Source organism: Musa acuminata, chromosome BXJ3-4, assembly GCF_036884655.1.
Source record: "Musa acuminata AAA Group cultivar baxijiao chromosome BXJ3-4, Cavendish_Baxijiao_AAA, whole genome shotgun sequence".
NCBI classification, from domain to species: domain Eukaryota; kingdom Viridiplantae; phylum Streptophyta; class Magnoliopsida; order Zingiberales; family Musaceae; genus Musa; species Musa acuminata.
In genome coordinates, this window is record NC_088352.1 from 34,221,769 (window position 1) to 34,242,357 (window position 20,589).

The 20,589-nt window shown below is 38.8% G+C and overlaps 2 protein-coding genes across 4 annotated transcripts; one reads left to right on the forward strand and one right to left on the reverse strand.

The window, feature by feature from the left end:
• Positions 1–406: 406 nt before the first annotated feature.
• Positions 407–5,382, reverse strand: LOC135586020 (uncharacterized). The gene is made up of 9 exons (XM_065149539.1): positions 4,833–5,382; positions 3,143–4,348; positions 2,961–3,051; positions 2,686–2,843; positions 2,543–2,594; positions 1,808–1,887; positions 1,595–1,688; positions 942–1,494; positions 407–842 (listed from the first exon to the last, which is right to left on the reverse strand). The coding sequence occupies exons 2-9, from the start codon at positions 4,337–4,339 to the stop codon at positions 797–799; spliced, it is 2,271 nt and encodes a 756-aa protein (XP_065005611.1). The 5' UTR covers positions 4,340–4,348; positions 4,833–5,382; the 3' UTR covers positions 407–796.
• Positions 5,383–13,990: 8,608 nt separating this feature from the next.
• On the forward strand, positions 13,991–16,384 carry LOC103979480 (dof zinc finger protein 1). 3 transcript variants are annotated; one of them, XM_065146336.1, is made up of 3 exons: positions 14,196–14,333; positions 14,854–14,996; positions 15,078–16,384. In XM_065146336.1, exons 1-3 carry the CDS (start codon positions 14,301–14,303, stop codon positions 15,778–15,780), a joined length of 879 nt encoding a protein of 292 aa, XP_065002408.1. In that variant the 5' UTR covers positions 14,196–14,300; the 3' UTR covers positions 15,781–16,384. The 3 variants fall into 3 exon arrangements, with proteins under 3 accessions (XP_009393919.2, XP_065002408.1, XP_065002407.1); XM_009395644.3 differs by having other exon boundaries at positions 13,991–14,213; positions 14,854–16,384; XM_065146335.1 differs by having other exon boundaries at positions 14,854–16,384.
• The last annotated feature ends 4,205 nt before the right edge of the window (positions 16,385–20,589 follow it).

Here is a 20,589-nt window from a genome sequence, read left to right on the forward strand (position 1 = left end):
ATGAATCAATATCAAGTTTAAAGAGTAGGGGGAAAAAGTCTAAATAACTCACAATAACCACCAACAAATATGGGTCTCAGTTGAACAGAAAAAAGTCCTGCTGCCTTCTGATGTTGATGCCCTACCAAAGGAGGGCTGGCTCTGCAGTGACCCAGCCAATGTAGAACCCTATTCAATCATGCAATGACTACCATGAGTTACAAAAGAAGGTTTGCGGGAGGAGGAGGCTGCTCCAAACTCAGACCTCATGAAAAATCACCACCCACCAACACCAACTGCAATCAATAATCCATTCAGAAAGGACCTCCACAATGCCCACACAAGACACCTGAATGCATCCACAAACACAAAGTCCCCACATGGAGAACCAACCTCTAAAGCAGGCCAAAACATGAACACCTTAAAATAAAAATAGATGAAAGAATCTGTATAATTGAATGAAATTTCTCTATCCAACAATACAAGCTAACCGGCAGCCCTCGTCTGCCACTCATCTGTTCAGACAGGAAGGATGATTTTTACACTCATATACGTCACAATGCTTTTGCAATATACCTTTAAAATAACAAAAGGTTTCCAAAGATGAAAGAGAGAAAACACCAAACCCCAAAACTTCACCTATACTGCACAAATTTACAAAAAATTTCAGTCCATCTTGGCCTACCACAATCTCTTGAAGGTGAGAATATCTTCAAGGATCAGTTGGTCAAAGTACAGCTCCAATCCATACAGAATTTACAGGAGCACCGAGCATGTGCTCCCTCATACGGTTTAGTTATAGAGCAAATCAGCAGTGTCAATTTTGCCAATCGCCAGGCTCTGGAAGAAAGAGGTACCACCAACTGCACATATCATAATATCATGGTGAAAAGAGATAACATCGACCATATGAAAGCCAAACTGATCAAAAACATTGCGGCAATCCATAATTCTGGTAGGACCTGATCCAACCATCCACTCCAGCAGTTACTATCACTTGACCCCAGGCATGTGAGGTGTTTTGGCAAGAAGTCCTCAGGAACTTGTAGTGGGACTTGTCCAAGGTAGATGAGGCAAAGCTTGAAGGAAGTTTCTCCTCAGGCCAAGTCGCAGAGCCCTTTGGCAGACACTCCAAGAATTCATGGCTCAGAGAGAAACTTCGGGAAGGTGATAGATAAAAGGTGTCATTGCCGCACAAGTCTTCTACATGACGGTCCGAAGAACAACTTGTGACTGCAGCTTCATCTCTGAAGACATCCTTCCGTGAATGGAGAACCTCAGAGGTGGCAGGGACTGCTGATTTTTCAGATTGTAAACCATACCAAGGTATTGCAATAGTTGCATCGCTGGAAAAGAAGCGCTCACTACACCAAGTGCTCTTCCCATGTTTAGATGAGGGTGCAGCATGACTGGCATAGCTCCACATGTAGACATTAGAGTCCTCACCGGCAGAAATAATATGCTGTCCATCTGCAGTGAAGGATGCAAATATCTGACTTCCAGATTTTCGGCTACCTGAAGATAGCAATTATACAAGATATGTTAGGGCTCTCTGTGTGCAAATGCTCATCCTGGAAATATGTGGATCGGGTTAAGAGGATGAGAGATTTCCTACACTTGAATTTAGAAGTCACATCAAAGCCATCAAGGACTCGAATTTGTGAGTCAGCGGAAGAAACCATCAGCTTATGAGGATCACTTGGGCAAAACTGGAGGTGGTACCAAGAATTAGTAAGAAGCCATAAATAATGCCAGACAAACAGCATGTAAGAAAGTGATATATATTCACATGTCAGCTATGCAGGAACAATTTTTTGCACAAAATTACCTGAATTCCTGTTATCCTCTTCAAGGCAGACTTCTTTTTGCCCTGCAGGAAGACTTGAGCATCTAATTGTAGATGATTATCTGATCCATGCAAAATGTGACTGATAAGGAAAACATACAAACATATGAAGAAAACTAATTATAGTGAGAACATAGATAGTGAACATTTAAATAAGGCTGCGTACAAATATTGAAAGGTAATTCTTTACAAGGTTCGAGTCATGGAAATAGCCTCTTTAAATATTTAAAGATACAACTATGTACATTGACTCTCCCCAAACTCCGCATTGGGACATTGACTCTCCCCAGACCCCGCATTGAGGGGAGCCTCATGAATTGGGTTTGCCCTATCTTTATAGATAGTGAAAGTAAGGTTTCCAAGTTATGAAGTTGTTACCCTAAACAGGTTGTAGAGATAGTCAAAATGACAGAATCAGATTTCAAAGATCAGATGAAGTGAAAATAAGGATGGAGATGATAGCATGATATATGAAAAAAATGTAGAGACACAAGATAATTGCAGCAAGAAAATATCTAAATAATGTTTCCAGAGTCTAGGTGAAAGTATTTTCAAGTATCTCTAAGTGATCAGCATGATAAAAAAGGATTCATTGTCAATGTAGCTGAAAAGGAATGTAGTCTTTAATAAGGAGTAAACAAAAATTCCACTACTAGTAAATATTTTGACAAAAATTTGTTTTCATAACAAACACCATGCTAGAAAGTTCATGTCTACCTGATGCATCATAGAAGCGGCAATTGCCAGCCATGGTGCCAACCACTGCGCCCTGATAAAACCAAATTGAAAACACTAATTACTACAAAATATCATAACCATCAATCTTTTATGTAGAAATATAAAGAACGTTAACAGCACACCTTCCCATCAGGGCGGTAGCAAACAGCAGTAATTATTTCTCTAACATCAACCCAATTCATGACTTGACTTCTTGAAATTTCCCATATACGAACTTTTCCGTCTATAGAGCCACTGATGAAGTAATCCTCATTATTAGGATTAAACTGCACACATGTCACTGCATAATTTATCGGATTACGCGAAAGAGCTTGTGAGATCAACAAACTATTTCAAGCTAAATTTCATATTAAGGATGGGATATGGTGATATAACAGTGTTATAAGGAATCACACACCATAATTGTTGTGAGGGAAAACTTTGACACAGGTGTCTGATCCAATTTTCCACATGCGAACAGTTTTATCCACGGATGATGACAGCAAGCACTGCAAGAACCATAATTTCACAGTACAAAAAGAGTTCAATAAACTCACGAAGTCAGTTTAAGTAGATATTATCATGAAAAAAATAACTAACCTTATTATTTGACCATGAAAGATCCAGTACATCCCCACAATGCCCATGGAACTCATGAAGTGGTACCTCTGACAACCGAAAAGCATCTGGAGGTATAATGACACACACTGACTTTGAGGTTATCCTTGAATTTATGGACTTTGGTTTTTTATCTTTATCAACATATAGAGGGGTTAGCTCAGAACTTCGATTCACTGTGAAGTATATACACGAAGGATCATTTCCAGGAATGCGCATTTCGCCAGTTCTTCTGCATTCCATCACGTGCCACATGCGCACAACCCCATCTTTACCTCCAGTAGCTAAATACTCACCATCGGGGCTAAACTTCATGGTTAAGATTGCACCATCATGGGCTTTGAAATTTTGCCCATTGTAGACTGCAGATAATTCCTTTGATTGCTTCTTATAAAGATGGACTTTAATCCTTCCAGGTCTCGTGCTTCTTCTCCCACAAGAATCAGAAATACTGGAACTACTATTCTCCTGTTGCCTATCCACAATGCAAACTGCAGCACCCAATCTCCTCAGCCACCCAGTCCTTTTCTTTCGTACAGACTTCTCGGAGGTGCTTGGTGCATCAATGTCTCGCCTCATAAGCTGCTGGATCAAGGATGATGGACCAAAATTTCTCTCAAATTCATGGAAAGTTAAAGTGCGGTTAGAACCAACCTCTCGAAGGCTTCTCAGGCCACCATCTTTGTCCAAGTCATCCACCACAAAGACTGTGCCATCATCCAAATTCTTGATTCTGCACACAAAGCCCTCTTCGAAGACCCCATCACACAATGTGCTCGTATCCTCACTGGACCAGCTGGACATTGAATACTTGTTCCTGGAACAAGAGCTTCTTAGCACTGCACCGCGATTGGACATGACTCTATCGATGCCTGGCTGAATCTCACCGTCCACCTTAAGTTCCTCATCAAGATTGTCTGATCCACGAGGAAGGCTGTTTATGACATCCACGCCCAGAATTTTCATGAACTTGTCCCTGCGTTCCCTCACGCTGACAGGATCCTTAATCCAAACCTCAAAGCGCGGATTATTCGATGGCCAACTGATAAATTGGTCTTCAGGCGACAAACCATTCTTGGCCGGGCTGCTGGGGCACGAGTCAGACACGGAGGAGATGTCATCTCTCGAGTCGAAGAACAGATCGTCGTCTTCTTCTTGAAAGATGTAATCTTGGTTCATGATTCCTCACTTCAAAACCATGCGACAAGCAAACACAACTCAGTAAAACATCCCAAGACCCTCATAACCAGCATGCAAGTCTCCGGAATCATGAGCCAGAAGAGAAACGGGAAGAAAGATCAAAAGGACCAAATCTCTGCAAAATCTCCACTCCGGATTGGTCCAAGATTTTACCACATGCCCCAAAAATGTACGGGCAACGAATTGGACTCGCAGTTGTTTCAGATTACAATTAAGAACGATTCATATAGAAAATGAGAAAACGGTAGATTTCGAATTAAAAGACTCGATCTCCGACAGTAAGGAAGGAGAATTAATGGGCTCATATCACGAAATGGAAAGATAAGCATAAAAATTCGATTTTGGCGAAGAACAGGAAACCACGTCAAAAAACGAACGATTTGACCTAAGAAGAAGATGATATGAACGACACCGCGAAAATTAAAAGAAATCCAGAAACGAATCGAAATAGAGGAGAGGAAGGGATGCTCACCTGGTTGCCCATCCAATGGTCCTGGAACCCACCGTCGGATCCAAGCAATCTCTCTCCCCGACCAGGGCGGCTTCCAATCCTTTCCAATTTTTTCCCCTGCTCTCCCGTGGGATGAACCGGACTCTAAAGAATTGAACCTTTACCAATTAAAAATCCGATTTTTTAACCTAAAAAAATCGGAGTAGAGATTGGGGAAGTCTCAATCTGCGCGGTCGGGTGGCCCGAGGAACGGGATTTGGAGGGGCTTCGCGTGAGCGCGCTTCTCCTCTCCTCTCCTTCTCCCGGCCCTCCCGGATCCGGCGGTGTCACCCCCGCTTTCCAATTTACCGTGTGATTCAACTTTCGACGGAATTGAATCCCTTCTCCCTGCTCGCAATTGCTGCCAAAAATCTGATTTTTGGGAAAGAAAAGATTTATTGAGATCGGCAACCGTTGGATCCCCCCCCTTATTGCGGCCACCACGCGCCCCTCGTTTACCGAGTCGCAAACGGATGCAGTCCCTCCCTCGCAACACCTCGCCTCCGCGACTCCTCTCGCGAACCCTTACGCCCGGTTCGGTCAACAAGGAAGTCAATGAGGCATGTAAGCTTATGTGCACACGTCCTCTTTCATGTTTTCACCAACAAAAACCATTTGTGTTTTGTTTCTTTGGGAATCACTTTTAGGTCTCTGCAAACCAACAGCAACGAATTTTACGCATCTTTCTAAATTGAAAACCATATATTTGTCATTAGAACACATATATCTTTCTGTATATTAAGATCCTCAACGCAAGTATCATTATCATTGATATTTATCCGAAAACATCTCTTTGTGAGCATTTATCCTTTACAAAGAAATAGTAGTATATTTAAATTATATATATATATATATATATATATATATATATATATATATATATGAAGATCAATATCTTTGGAGAGATTCACAATTATATCAAATAAGTAAAATAATAATTTAAAGACATCCTTCTTAAAATGCTTGCTTTTATGAATAAAATCAAAAATATATTTTGGTGTTGTTAATTTTTTTTCTCGGCACTTGCACAAATTAAAGCTACAGAAACACCCTTTTCCAAATTATATGCTATCGAGATCGAAAGAAATATGATTAATGCACTTTCTGGTCATCCAAATTATGAATTTGCCGTGGTAGATATTTGCAAACCATTCGGAAACTAAAGGTGTGGTGACGTGTTCTTTTTAGGGGCAACTTTGTCCTTTCATATTTGTGCAATCGACCGTGCAAAATGTACTGTATGCGTGTTGACGATCCGACGGCGTGGCCCTCGCCATCGATCGCGCCGCGTGTCGCGGGATGCACCACCTGGGACGGCCGGTGGCGTAGAATTCAACCGTTGATTGGCGCACTGGCCGTGGATCATCGCCATGTTCATATGACCAGCCAGTGATGGTAAATTGATAAGCACTGCACATCATAATGCTTTTATGAATAATAAAAATATAGGTAAAATTATGTTTTTATGAATAATAATAATAATAATAATAATAATAAAACTACTACTACTGAAAAATAATATAAAATCTTAGAAACAATAGGACTTCCAAAAGCCTACATGTGTTTTGCAAATCTCTACATTTCAAATTCTTCAAAGGATAAAACGTAATGAGGAGCTATATTATCAGGTAGAAACTATCGTTTTGCAGCGGCTTCGTGCGTGCGTGAGATTGATGTGCGTGCAGTCAGTGGCAGTGTGTTGTCCAGGAAAAGAATAGATACGTGTTGTGTCCAAGAGTCACAGTACTTCCAATCGAATGGAAAGGGTTGGAATGGGGGGGAGAGATCTCGAGGAGGCTTTTGGATGAGAAAAGATTTGAAGTGTTGGGATCATATGCTGCACGAGACGTAGCTCTCACTACCACCTACGATCACACCTTCCATGTGCAGGCATGTTCTAAGGTTTCGGCCGAGGTAAACGACGAGCAGAGTCAGCTGGTAATGTATTCATCTTGGAGCCTAACACCATGAGTATTTAATGAACTAAGGACGATTTTAGCTTCGAAATGCTTCCCTCGAGCGTGGATCGTTCATATTATAGTCCTACAAACTGATCCAATCATTCCCTACTGCTGCTCTTGTCTTGACATCCGATCAAGTCTTGTATGTTAAAATGCTGCTGCTCGCTATCACAAGGTCCATGTGATGGAGACACTGAACCTTCCTTCCTTGTCTCCCACCGCATGCAAAGCCGGACTTTGATCTCGGTGTATATTAGCTAGCAGTGAAATCATGTGTCCTTGTTAACACTCGATGTATATTATATTACTTTTGTCTTTGAAACAGCTGAACCTTTGTTTCTCCCTTGTCATGCAAAGACAAACTTTGCTCATGATGATTAAAACAGGTGTTTCTTCTGTCATTGTCAACTCTGCTTATTATATAACTTTATCCTTGAAAACACCGAATAGAATATCAAAAGGGAAGACTCTTGTGGGAGACATGGGCGATGGCAAAAGCACTGAGATGAAAGGTGAGGGTGCTTGTCTACCTTTAACACAACACATTGAATTTAGATGATCATATCTTCAACCTTTTAAATGCTTGGGATTCCAGCTGAACGTGCGTGACTCCTAGAATTTGCCACTTAGAGACTTCAGCAGCCACTGTGCAGTCTCTCATGGTGTGTTGTGCCTTGATTCCCCAAGGGAAAAATAGTAGATTATTTGGCAATGGGACACCAAGCCTGCTTGACTTGCATGGGTTATGTTCTCAAACTACAGTGCCACTCTTGGGCATTCTCTTCTTTCGTGATGAAGCACTGTGAACTCTTTATATATTAATTCACATGAATTTAATGTATTGGATCTGTGATGTAGAAAAGGAATATTAGTAAATTAGCAACCCTTCACATGCATCTATATTCTTGGGTCGAGAGGGTGTGGAGAACCAGCAGCTAATTAACTTCATAAAGAGTATGGAAATATCATGCATATTCAATTATTCACGTATGTTATGTATATATTTTGTGCAAAACATATTGTGTATATATCATTCCATGCAATGAATTAGAACGATACCATATAAAAAACGTAATGTAAGAGGTACAACATGATACCAGCAGGAAACAATAACTATGCGACTATAAGAAAAAGAAACAAAAACAATAATTATGCAGCTATGAATCCATAAAGGAAAAACAAATTAAAATGTAGGCATGACCCAGAAATTACTCAGTATGAGAGTTATTGAACTTCTTATAGATAGAATATACTTGCAAACAGTGATTTACTTCGAAATCATGATACGGTGTAAGCAAGGGATAGGAGTCAAGAAAGAATGTCTTCTCCAAGTACCCTTGGACCTATTTGATGTGTGGAATGTGCTTGCTGTCCTACTCAATGGCCGTCCATCGTACACCCTTTTCTCTTCTATGTCTAGGTTATGGAGAGACAAAGTTGGAATTGTTGGCCCTGTTGTTGTCCATACTGTGTCCAACTCCTTTGAGATGAAGGATATGGCAGTAATGGGTGGAGGATACCACTTGGAGGGGTGGATAACTTTTTTAAAGTTGCCATGAGAAGGAACCTTAACCAATAGCCACAGTAGAAAGCTTGTAAACAAGGAGATGCGATGCAGGAGAGACCTGACATAAAGATTGAGGGGAGTGCAAATTAAGTGGATGACTGCTGGCACATTGAAATGGCTCAATTACTATATATATATATATATATATATATATATACTGCAGCTATTTTGCATCTGTGCATCAATTTTCAGCACATTGCTTGGGGGAGAAACTAAGCAATGGGCTTCATTGGATAGAACTATCCAAAAATCTAAAGGCCTAATCCAATCACTTTCCTACTTTTGCAGCCCAACTATACAACAGTTCCCACTTTTTGGTTGACCTGTGGTTCTTCATATGGTTCTTGGATCTTAATTGATGTACCCTGAGAAGCCATGCTTTTTATTCTCCTTTATTCTGGTTTTTTTTTTTTTTGTCGAATTTTCAACTGCTACTTGTTATTTTCCAGTTTGTACTCTTTCCTCTATTGTTCTTGTGGTGGTGTTTTTGCTTTTTTGTTTATGTTTCTTTGGAAGAGATTCAATAGCAGGTTAGTGCCTTGTTTACATACTTTCTGCCAATGAAACGTGCTTGATTTCCTAGTTTTGCTGCAGTTCTTGCGTCGTTCATCTCTTCCGGGGCTCAGCCATCAGACTGCAAGACTTATCAAGTTGTCCATGGCATCAATGGAGGTCCGCAGATTTTTAGGAAACAGGGATAAAAATAATTGGTTCCTGCTTTAATCGTAAGCTTATACATTGTATAATAAGTCTATCTGAATAATATCATAGTTACAGAAAGCAAGAGAGTAAAGAAATTAATGATGTTGCATGAGAGAAATAAATTAAAGACTTCTTCCTACACTAACACCAGAATATGATTAAGCCGATGACTTGACTCTCAGATGATTTCAGAAAGAGATAGCTTTGACCCTGTAACTCCATTTCTTTCCACACTATCAAACACCTCTTCATATTTAATGTGCTGAATAGAATGTTACGTTTGGATCGGACGTGATTGTCGACATCTGCTGTTTTGTTGTTGAAGAAAATCTTGGCTCCACCAACCGTGCTAATTAAATCTTTTCCTTCAGTGTGAGACATATTAGGTGAGACATGGACTGGGATTCAAACTTACCATCCACGATGGATGTCTGCATAGTGGACAAATCATGAGGAACATATTGAGGTGGAGGTGGGGAAGACGACAGTAATGGAAACTGGACCGTGGCGCTCCGGTCCTTTTTCAACATGCTTTGTCTCTGTCCCCATTTGCCTCTTGACATAGGAAAATACTTGCCAACAAGCTCGGTATTCATATGAGCGTATCATCATCATCTATGATCTCAGAAGCATAAATGAAAACTGGAGGCAAGATCATTACAGAACAGGGGATGCATTCATCATGCACGTATGAACACATGCAATCAGTAAAAAGAAGGTGCACTTAACATGATCAACAGCAACAGTGACCATGTCCTTGTTCACTGTGAATGACAACCGGAGAAGCCAACAGATAAGAATGGACTATGGACGGTCATTAGTTCACTGGTACTAAATGGATGGGTGGCGGTTAAACCAACCAACCATCCATATAGAAAACAAAAACAGGAGCACAAAACACCCACATATTTCTTTCCTGCTCGCTTCTGGATTGAAAGTGGCAGTTTGGCTGCCCGATAGCAATTAAAATGGGTGGTGTGCTCATCCATCCAAAAAAAAGTAAAATTGAAATGTCATTTTGATGATGTAATAATTGCATCTATCTGAAATGTCAAGATTATATGTATATATATTATAATGGAAATGCACATACCTATTTTGAAGATGTTCTTTATATATTGGAAATATTGAAAGAAAAAGAGAGGCGAGTAAATCTAAGTTAGATTCGTTGACCCATCCATGGCAAACGTCACAAAGAGTACAAGGGTTGAGAGAGAAAGAAGTGATTAGTAATTGAATGGAAGCTCGAAGTAACCTGGGGAATACGTTAGTCAATAGGAAAAGTTCGAAGCCAGGGTTAGGCCCGATACATCCAATCAAACGAGGTTTAGTTGCTAGGTCAACATCTATGAAACAGGAATTTTTGTGGTAGCCATACCAGTGGGATTGACTCTGAAGGGGCATTCGTCTTGGTCGGTTCCTACTCTTTTTTTTTTTGAAGTCAAAACCTAAATCCTACACACAAACCCTAAGATGATTCCTATGGATTTTGGTAAAGGGAAGGTGGAAGACAAACTAACAGCTCGATCGGACTTCATACGAAGCTTACTTCCAATGTGATTCATGGTTATTTGTTCTATTGAACTAGTTGGACTGATATGTATTTTACAAACTAGAGTGTCATTTTCGTCAAACAATCCATGCTTCCTAGAGTCAAAGTTAGCCCATTACGCTGCAGCTATAGTTCTCGCATGAATGACTGCTGAAAATTGTCATCTCACTGACAAAAGCTGAATATAACAACTAGATTAATAACATCCACCATCATGATATGTAAGTATACCGAAGCCACTTTGAGACCTTTTGTTTCGTAAGCGTCATTTCTCCATTATCTTACATGCACGCAATAACACCCATTGCGGCTCCTACGTGCATGCGTGGTAATCGCTAAGATCCTAGAATCCCAGCAGTAGCGAATGCTGTGCCATGGCTTCCTTTATCAGAACAATACAACAACACTTGTACAAAGAATCAAAGGCCCGGTGGGAAAGAGATATAATCTCACAGATAAAAGAAACAAATATCAACAACATCATACCATACCCCACTTTGATCTTTGAAAAGCGACGTCTATAATTAGCACTACTGTGGACCATGGGACGTTTATTAATGTCCAAAGTTATTCCAGTTTAGCTGCCATCCCTTGTTTCGGAGGGCGGAAGGTTTATGTCGAGGTTTCATCCCAGCTAACCTAAGCTGGGTTAGTCTCGTTTCTCGTTGCTATGATGGATAATTCTTCTCTATAGTCTTGTAAGTTTATATTCGATGATATGCTACAGAACCCAATAATGTCCTTCGTAAGAGCTAGTTGCGTTGAAATGGAGAGGTTTTATGTGTCCAGTAAACGGGTTCAGCAGCCACCTTCACGAGTCACCCAGCACTTGGCCATCTGACTATATCTCTATCCATCAAGAGGGAGAGTGGTTTAGTTCAAGCATGACACTGATGGGCATAGGAACTAATGTTGCTGTTAAATACAATATGAGATCATGGAATTCACTGTGGAGTTTGCTAGAGCTGACAATGATGTTTCGATTGGGCTGTTCTTGCTGTTAGGTTCTTTAACATTGATCAAACAATTGTTTTATAGAATCAAAACCGAATTTTGGTTCAAAAATAAACTTAATAGATCCAAAACAATGGATTAAGAATGTTTTCATAAAACTTATTAAATCTATTATAATATGATGAATCTATTAAAATATTTTTTGAATTAATTGATGATTTGATCTTTCAATTGCAAGCAAGTATACTTAAGAACTTTAGATTTCTTTTTTACGGGTAAAGAGAAGTTTCATTTGATACTACAGGGACCATAACCTTATTTATAGTGATAACCGATGAATCTATAATTATGATTATATTCATAATTGATGAATATGTAATTATGCTTCAAGAGTTTTATATTTCTAATTTATCTCGATTAGAAATATGATTGATGATATTCACATAATTAATTTTCATAATAATAATTATGTTCCTTAGTCAAATAATTTTATTTTAATTATATTACTTTAATTTTGACTAATAAAAAATAATAACTTAACATATTTAATTATATATGTGTGACTCTTAAAATTCATTAGTAAATGAAAAGGAAATTTTATAGGCAAGTGTTAGGCAAGTGCAGTCTCACATCAGTAGATGCATAAGAAATTTCAGTCATCAGTGGTAGATGAAAGAAAATGTCAGCATCAGTGTTAGGCAAAGTGCAATCTCTCTCACATTCATGGGAAATTTCATAGTTACAAATTCCTAGCCCTATTGGATGTAATGATGACTGACTTTAATAATCAAATAAAGAAGTCACCAAGCTGAATTCATGTATCCTATGACTTTTGGACACTCATGATTCTTGAATTGGGTGCGCGCAGTTGGATAGATATATTATTCATTTATTTATTTGAAGTATTCAGATCTATTGGATTTACTTTTACCAGATTCGTGTTAGAAAATATATACGATGTTACATCATATTTGTTATTATCGCTATAAATGTATGAACCACACCGAACTCCTCACTCTAGGAGTTCCTGTATGCTTATTTCCTCGAGGTCTCGCACAATGCAAATGGACCATCACAAAGTGAAAGTAATACGGGACTCTAATGAAGCGAGCAAGGATACTGGTAATAGAGTTTAATTGACGTTGAAGATGTCGACATAAAAGTTCAACTCGATTTAGGATACTCAATTTAAATAAAATTATGATTAATCCTAATATATTTAAAATCATACCCCATAAATAGGGGTATAATCACCCCTTATGAAACCAGGATTGAGAGAGGAATAGTTTAAGAGTTGCATGAGTTTTAGTAGAGGTTGTAATTAGGTTTATATATATATATTTTTATATTTTAAGTCAGTTTAGTTCATCCATTGGTGCTTGATTTTTATTTTTAATCTCATTTCTATTTTATCCTGGTTGTAGAAATTTGAAAAATATGAATTCCTCATCCTTTAATTTTCATTGATAACTCATATTCTTCTTCAATAATTTTCATAAATTTTGGTATCGAAACTTATTTATTAAATAATTATCTCTTCTAAATTTTTTTTAAGACTATTAATAACAAAGATCTAATGACAACATCTTCATCACTGCTTGTCATCTCAAACAAAGAAATATGTTTTGATATCTTGAAAACTAGGAACGGAAAGAGAAGAAACAAAAGCCAAGCACAGAAGAACTATAATAACTCAAAATATAAAAAACTTCATTAATAGAATAAACCTGATTACAATTGCTCCTCTCTCACTTAATAATCTCAAAAAAAGCATACCCTATTTATAATATAGACTCATGATGCTTAAACATATTACTACTCATTATAATTTTATCCAAATTAAGTATCACAAATTAATTACACTTTTATTTTAACATCTTTACCAAAAATTAATAGAATAAATACCATTAGCTTTATCTTAAACATGTGGATCCGTAATATTAAATCCTTACAAAGTCCTGAATCAGTCATAAATTTTAATTGTTTGGGCGTTACAGTGTCATTTCAAATTCCAGTTATATATATATATATATTTCAAAGGAAATTGGTTGTCGGTATACAAATCTAAAGCTATCCCTAATCATAGTTTGGATTCTCCTCATATTATCTTTCTTAGGAGCAGGGAAACATAGGTCTTCGACTCCCACCATCTGTGGTCTCTTCATGCCACAGTATCTCGTCTATGACAAGCTCGCATGCGCTCCTCTTGGTCCCATATCTACCCTCGTCACGTGTGGCGCACCTGACTTGCTATTCTCTTGGCTTACGGGTACACGTTTCTCTAACCAGACAGTTGACTCCCACTGTATCAGCAGAGAGGCTGCAGAGGTGAACGAGTTGGATACAGGAGAAGTAATTTTAGTATCCATAAAGTGGTAGTTTAATATTGCAGAATAGAATCATCCACCACACCATCTCACACAGGATATGAGAGCCAGCAACCACATCAGCATCATGTTCCATCCTTGTCTTGGGCCATCATCTAACCATCTGCAAGCACTCCACTTCTGCAGATAGAGCTTCTTCTTCTTCTCCTTTCTCCTCCTGGTCCTCTTCTCCCTTTTTCTCTTCTTTGGTGTCTTGGACCATCTGTGAAGCTTTCCATGGATACTACACAGTGGTCTCAGGTAAAATTAAACCATGGACTTTATTGTGTTTGATCCTTCTTTTTTTCTTTTTAGATCGATGCAATAATCTTATGTGGGGCGGATCTGATGAGTTTTCCTGGGTCGAGGCTTGAGATTGATGTAGGTCTTCTTTTTCTTACGCTGATGACCTTTAATAGATATCTCCGGGCCAGTTAGTGCATCATCTCTTTCTCTCTCTCTCTCTCTCTCTCTCTCTCTCTCATCCTTTCCTTTGGCCTTAAGCTTTTGATCCTGTCGCCCCAACCCCTTTTGCTCTTGAAAGCAGCAAACCACTTTCTTTTTCCTACCTTTGTCTTCTTCCTTTATCGGTCTTCTTGCTTCCTTTTTATCGTATGCAACAAAGCATGCAGTAACACGAAAAGGCGTTGCTTTGCTTGGATCTTGTATCCAAAGTTTATGATTTCTCTTTCATCTTTTTCTAGCTTTTCCTCTCATTCTTCCCCTTCTTTTTTCTTCTTGTACGCTTCTTCTTGGTGGCTTTGTTTCTTCAGAGATCTGTCTATGGCTATGTATAATTTGATATATTTATATATGTATGTGACTCTTTAACTCTTTCCTCCCACTTTCTCCCTGATTTAGTTTGTCCATATGGGGATGTTGTGTTGTTGGTGCTGGCCAGGGCATAGGGTTGGTGAAGCCCGTGAAGGAGTTTGCTTCCTCCACCACAACCACCAGCGGCAGCGACACCTGCACCACCACCAGGACGCCGGTGACGGAGAGGCGGCCAAGGCCGCACAAGGAGCAGGCCCTCAACTGCCCCAGGTGCAACTCCACCAACACCAAGTTCTGCTACTACAACAACTATAGCCTCACCCAGCCCAGGTACTTCTGCAAGACTTGCAGGAGGTATTGGACCGAGGGTGGGTCGCTCAGGAATGTCCCTGTGGGCGGTGGCTCGAGAAAGAACAAGAGGTCCTCCATGTCCTCCGCCACTGCCATCTCTTCCTCCTCCTGTAACTCCTTCACGGAAGCGTTAGAAACTGCCTCAGCTCCCAAGAAATTCCATGCCGACCTCATCCCTCCATCCATCTTACTCTCCACCAACTCTGAAACTCCAAAACTCCATGAGAAACAGGACCTCAACCTGGCCTTCCGCCAACATAGCATCCCCGAGTACAACGACTACTTCAACCTAGAAATCAGCAATGCCAACAACATCAGCAGCAGTAACAGCAACTATTGTGCCGCTGTTCGTGCTCTCTCTGACATGGAGGTACTGACGAATGGTATGACCGCAAAAGGCATCGGGTCTTTGATGCCGCTGCCAATGACGGAGTACCCAACAGGATTAGGATTTCAGGGATTCAGACCACCTACTCTAAGTTTTCCTTTAGATGGAATAAGCGGAGGGGGCGGGGGAGGTATTGGTGGTGGTGGGTATGGGGACTTGCCCGGTATTCAGGAGAGTGTTACTGGTAAGCTGTTGTTTCCTTTGGAGGTCCTGAAGCCTGCAATCCCCTCAAACAATGTCGCAGACCAGTTCGAGGTGCAAGGTGATGATCCTCCCAGGTATTGGAACGGTGTCATCGGAGGAGGCTCATGGTAGACCAAAAAGAGAGATAAAGACCTTCTAAGAGTAACAACGTTTGATTATCCAAGTTAACCCTCGATGGTGGTGCGGATCACTTGGTTTGCAGTCGTTCAGCCTAACAAACAGATCATGATGCATAAGTTCCTTCTCCTTTGACTTCACTTCTAATTTACTCATTCTAACTAGTCTATTCTCCTCACTGTGGATATCCGAAGCCTCATTTTATGATGGCTTCAAAAGATTTGTCTTAACCAGAAGAGTTTGGTTGTGTGGTGATCGGAAGAGAGCTCTCTTTTCCCTTTTTCTCTTATTTCTTCATGCAGGATAAATATATGGGAGGTTACCAATAATCCTTCATCCTTTTGCAAATATATGTATAGGCATTGCGCGATTGCCTGATTCATGAAGGCAGGAGAAAGGAAACAAGTGTGCAAGTGCTCGTGTGATGTTTTGGTGTGCTTGGAAACGTTGTGAAGCTTGTTTGTACTGTGGACTAGTGCAAAAGATTGTATGAACCAAAGGGAAGGGAAAAAGAAAAGAACTATAATTTGTTTGTCTGTATGTCGATTGCATGTAGTATTTCCATGAGTTCCACTTTCAAGTGTTGCCTTTTTTGTTCCGTCTTTTTTATTTTCCCTTGTTGCCGCCTATCAGGTCTTAGATGTGCCCTGATAGCAGAAAGAGGAGCTTAAAAGGAAGAGAATAACTTAGGCATGATCATGCTCTCTCTCTCTCTCTCTCTCTCTCATCTTAAAAACACTTGGTAGTATTATATCTCGTATCATCTTTAACTTCAATTCCCAAACTTTTTCTTTATCCTCTTGCTATAAAGTAAAACCATGGTGGAAGAATGGCCTACATTGAATGAAAGCTGCGAGCCAGTTCATCTGCCCCAGCAAAAAGCTTCTCACCTAATAATTCCTGCAGCCACTAGCATACTGGCCACTGTTTCCACGTATGATTGCATCCTAACGTGCCTTTCTATTTAAACATTGCCAGACCTGACAACAGCTTTTCCCATACAGCATTTCTCTCTGTTCGCGAGGTTTCGGTTCCTCACCAACATTCCCCTGGGGATGGGAGCTGAAGAACCATTTCCTACCTCTTTCATGCTAAGTTTGATACGTAGAGCTTCTTTTCTCACATACTGCCTTTACCTGAACATAAAATTCTGTTGTTCAGTGTAACATAAATAATTGATGAGTTTGATATCTGCAATCTGAATGCCGAGATCTGTCGGTTCTGATGCATCTCTGCAGATATAACGAAGCTGCACAGTTATATGTTGCATCACTGTTTTTCTTCATTTGGACATAATATTCAATGCGATGCTGTTTATTTCATCCAAAGAAATTTACATGTTCCTGTTCGTATTGGCACCTCAATACCAGTTGAGATAATGATAAATGCTTCATTTGTACTGCTAAACTAAATTTCTTTAGCATAATTATAGATGGACCAACTTCACATTCTTTGTAATTTAATTTTTCTTTAGCCCTCCTTCTAGAGAATTATTTAATTTTTCTTTTTTTATTTATAATTTTGTTCTGTTGTCAAGGAGCTCTGATAGGTTTCTATGCAACATTTTCTTTTTTTTTGTTTTGTTGTACAGGAGCTCTAATAAGGTATATATACAATTTTATTTGCTTTATTTTTTATTTTACTTTTTCTTTTAGACTTATTTTTTTGTTTTGTTGTACTGAAGCTCTAATAGGTATGTATGTGATATTTTATTTTTATTTTTCATTTATTATTGTGTTTTGTTGTAAATGAACCCTAATAGTTATATATGCAATATTTATTTTTTTTATTTTATATTTTATATTTTCGTTTTGTTGTAGAGGAGCTCTAATAGGTATAATATGCAATTTTATTTGCTTTGGATTTTTTTACTTTTGTTTTCTTTTACTTTACTTTTTTATTTATTCATTTTTGTTGTGGAGGAGATCTAATAGACATATATACAATATCTATTTGTGTTTTTTTTGTTTTGTTTTGTTTTGTTGTACAGAGCTCTAATAGGTATATATATATATATATATATATATATATATATATATATATATATATATATATATATATATATATATATATGCAATTTTATTTGCTTTGTCTTTTTTTTACCTTTTATTTTTATTTATTTATTTATTTATTTTGTTGTACAAGAGCTCTAATAGGTATATATTTAATATTAATATTTTATATTTTATATCTTGTTTTGTTGTACATGAACTATAATAGATATTGATAGGAAATTTATTACAATTGACATTCGATCGCACTCATGTTATCTTTCATTTGTTTATGTCAACATCAAGTCAGAAATACAAACTTCCTTCTCATTTATTATAGCAAGGAAGAGAAATGTAAATTTTCTTCTCTTCCTTTATGACAAGGACGGTAATCCTAAACCCCCTTCTCATTCTTTATGATAAAAAAATATAATTATAAACTTTCTTTCCTTCCTTCCAACATATACAATATATTCTAAATAGGAGAAAAGGTAACTCCTCGAGGAGAACTATTCTAACTCACATTTGGGGACCTTAGATTACTAACTTAAGTATCATAAGGATTGGATTGGGAAACCTCTCCCATCCTTGGTTTTGATGCAAGTAGTGGTGCCTTCGAGCTCGATGCCACCTCGAATCTATCTCAGGAGTATGACATTTCCACCTCAAAGGCACCTTGGACATGTCTACGCTTGTGGATCTGGACCACATTGAGCTGACCAAGACATCAGTGATATTTTTTCCTAATAGTTTGGCACTAGAAGAATGGCTTGATATTGCAAAAACATCCATATACCCATCCTCTCAACGAAAGCTTTAGTGAAGAGGCCCCAACTCTAATCCATAGGATTTTTATTCAAGGAGGGCAAGTGTCGTCCCTCCCACACATTGAGATGTCCACCTTGGTGTAGATGCCAATAGGGCACTAGCATCTGTTCAGCAATCCAAGCCCCTCACCCCTGAGGATGAACTCGAGCCACATGCTCATTCCTACTAAGATATTCCTAAGCCTTGCCAACTAGATGTAGATGCTCAAGGGCGTATTACAAGTTCTTGGCCCCCTTTTATCTTAGCTAACCCAACATGCAACATTACCATCTCAATCATAATCGACACCTCAACCAACGTTAGCATCGACACCCTTTGGAGTCTCCCTGACTGATGCAATGCCAATATCTCAAGATCATTTGAGGTTCATAAAGATACTAGCCGAGGGAGCTCCCCACTTCCTAATGACGGAATTCAGTATACCATTGTACCACCTCTTTACTTTGCTCAAGTTCGAGACTTAATTAGTAAATTTAATGGATAATTCTTTGAAGGTTCGATTGAGACAAATGGACCAAAGTTTGGACAAGATGCGATGAAATTTTAATAGTCCAAGGGAGAGAATTTGATTGATCTTACTTTGGATCAGTCCTTGTTCACCTAAAATATTCAAGAGGAGCTGATCTTAATTAACTTCCATATTTTATCATTAGAAACATTTGATGGTAGTTACTGACTTAGTTGAACACATTGCCACCTTCTACACCCAAATGTCCCTCAATGATACCTCGGACACTCTAATATGTCATACATTCTCAATAATACTAAGGTGCTCGATGTGAGAGTGGTACACTCACCTGAAGCCACTCTTGCTCGTCTCTTTCACTCAACTCAAAAAGGAGTTTGAGCTCCACTTCCTTAGAAATGGATGCCCAAAGCCTTCAACAACAATATTGCTAAAACTCAAATAAGAGGAAGAGACACTCATTTAGCTTCATCACACGGTTCACCAATGAGATCCAAGACATATAAGAAGCACATCCATCGCTCGTAATTTAAGCTTTCATGATGAGATTTAGTTCTTCTCATCTTTTCTAGTTATTAATGGAAAGGCTATCAGTAACTATACTTAAGACACTCCAAAGGGCCAACCAATTCATAACAACTAAGGCAATAGTCTCTAATAGGTGAGAGGAGACATGTAAAAGGTCGTGACTAGAGCAGTTGTCGTTGGTCCCGACCTTGAAGTCACCATGATAAAGAAAAACTGATTGACTCGAGCTGTCTGGCTCGAGATTGAGTTGACCCTTATGTTATGACGAGAACCGAGGTCTTCTTATAAATAAAGAAAAAAGAATTCTTGAAAGACCCTTAACATATGAAGATGTTATTGAAAAAGAGGGATAGATCTAAATATTATCATTTCCATCATAACTATAGGCACAACACAAAGGATTGTCAAGATCTGAAGGAGCAATTGAGGAGCTCATCTGTCAAAGGCACATTGGAAGATTTATTTGAAGACCTCAAGAACCTTCACCCTGACCTTGGGGCCCAATCAAGAGGTAGATTGATATCATCATTAGGGGGCCTACCTCGGGAGGGGATAATATTTCAAGCCGTAAAGTCTACACTTGAGCCACCACTGAGAGGCAACTGATATCAGAAGATGACTCGAAAATAACTTTCAAGGGCAAAGAGATGAAGTGCCTCAACTCAAACCATGATGATGCTCTAATAGTTTGTAAGAATGATTAATGCTTTAGTAAAGATAGTCATGGTATACACAATTAGTTAAGCTAACATCCTCTACTTTGATACATTTCAAAAACTCAAACTTTCGGTTAAGGATCTCACTCCTATGGCTTCTTCACTTATGGGGTTCACAAGCAATTTCATCTCTCCTCTCAGAATCATGAGCTTGCATTGTGAGATTATGTGGCCCTTTTTAATTAGGTAAGATATATTATAGATATGATTGGATTCTAATTATGGTTATTGGCTAATAGAAAAGAAGTTCATGTTAAAGTAGGATTTTTTAAGA

Coding starts and splice junctions, on each gene's coding strand:
- LOC135586020 (XM_065149539.1), bottom strand. CDS start 4,339: ATGAACCAAGATTACATCTTTCAAGAAGAAGACGACGATCTGTTCTTC. Junction 3,052..3,142: donor TTTCATGGTCAAATAATAAG/GTTAGTTATTTT, acceptor TGGTTCTTGCAG/TGCTTGCTGTCATCATCCGT. Junction 1,495..1,594: donor TGTGACTTCTAAATTCAAGT/GTAGGAAATCTC, acceptor TGCTATCTTCAG/GTAGCCGAAAATCTGGAAGT.
- LOC103979480 (XM_065146335.1), top strand. CDS start 14,301: ATGAGTTTTCCTGGGTCGAGGCTTGAGATTGAT. Junction 14,334..14,853: donor GGTCGAGGCTTGAGATTGAT/GTAGGTCTTCTT, acceptor GGTGCTGGCCAG/GGCATAGGGTTGGTGAAGCC.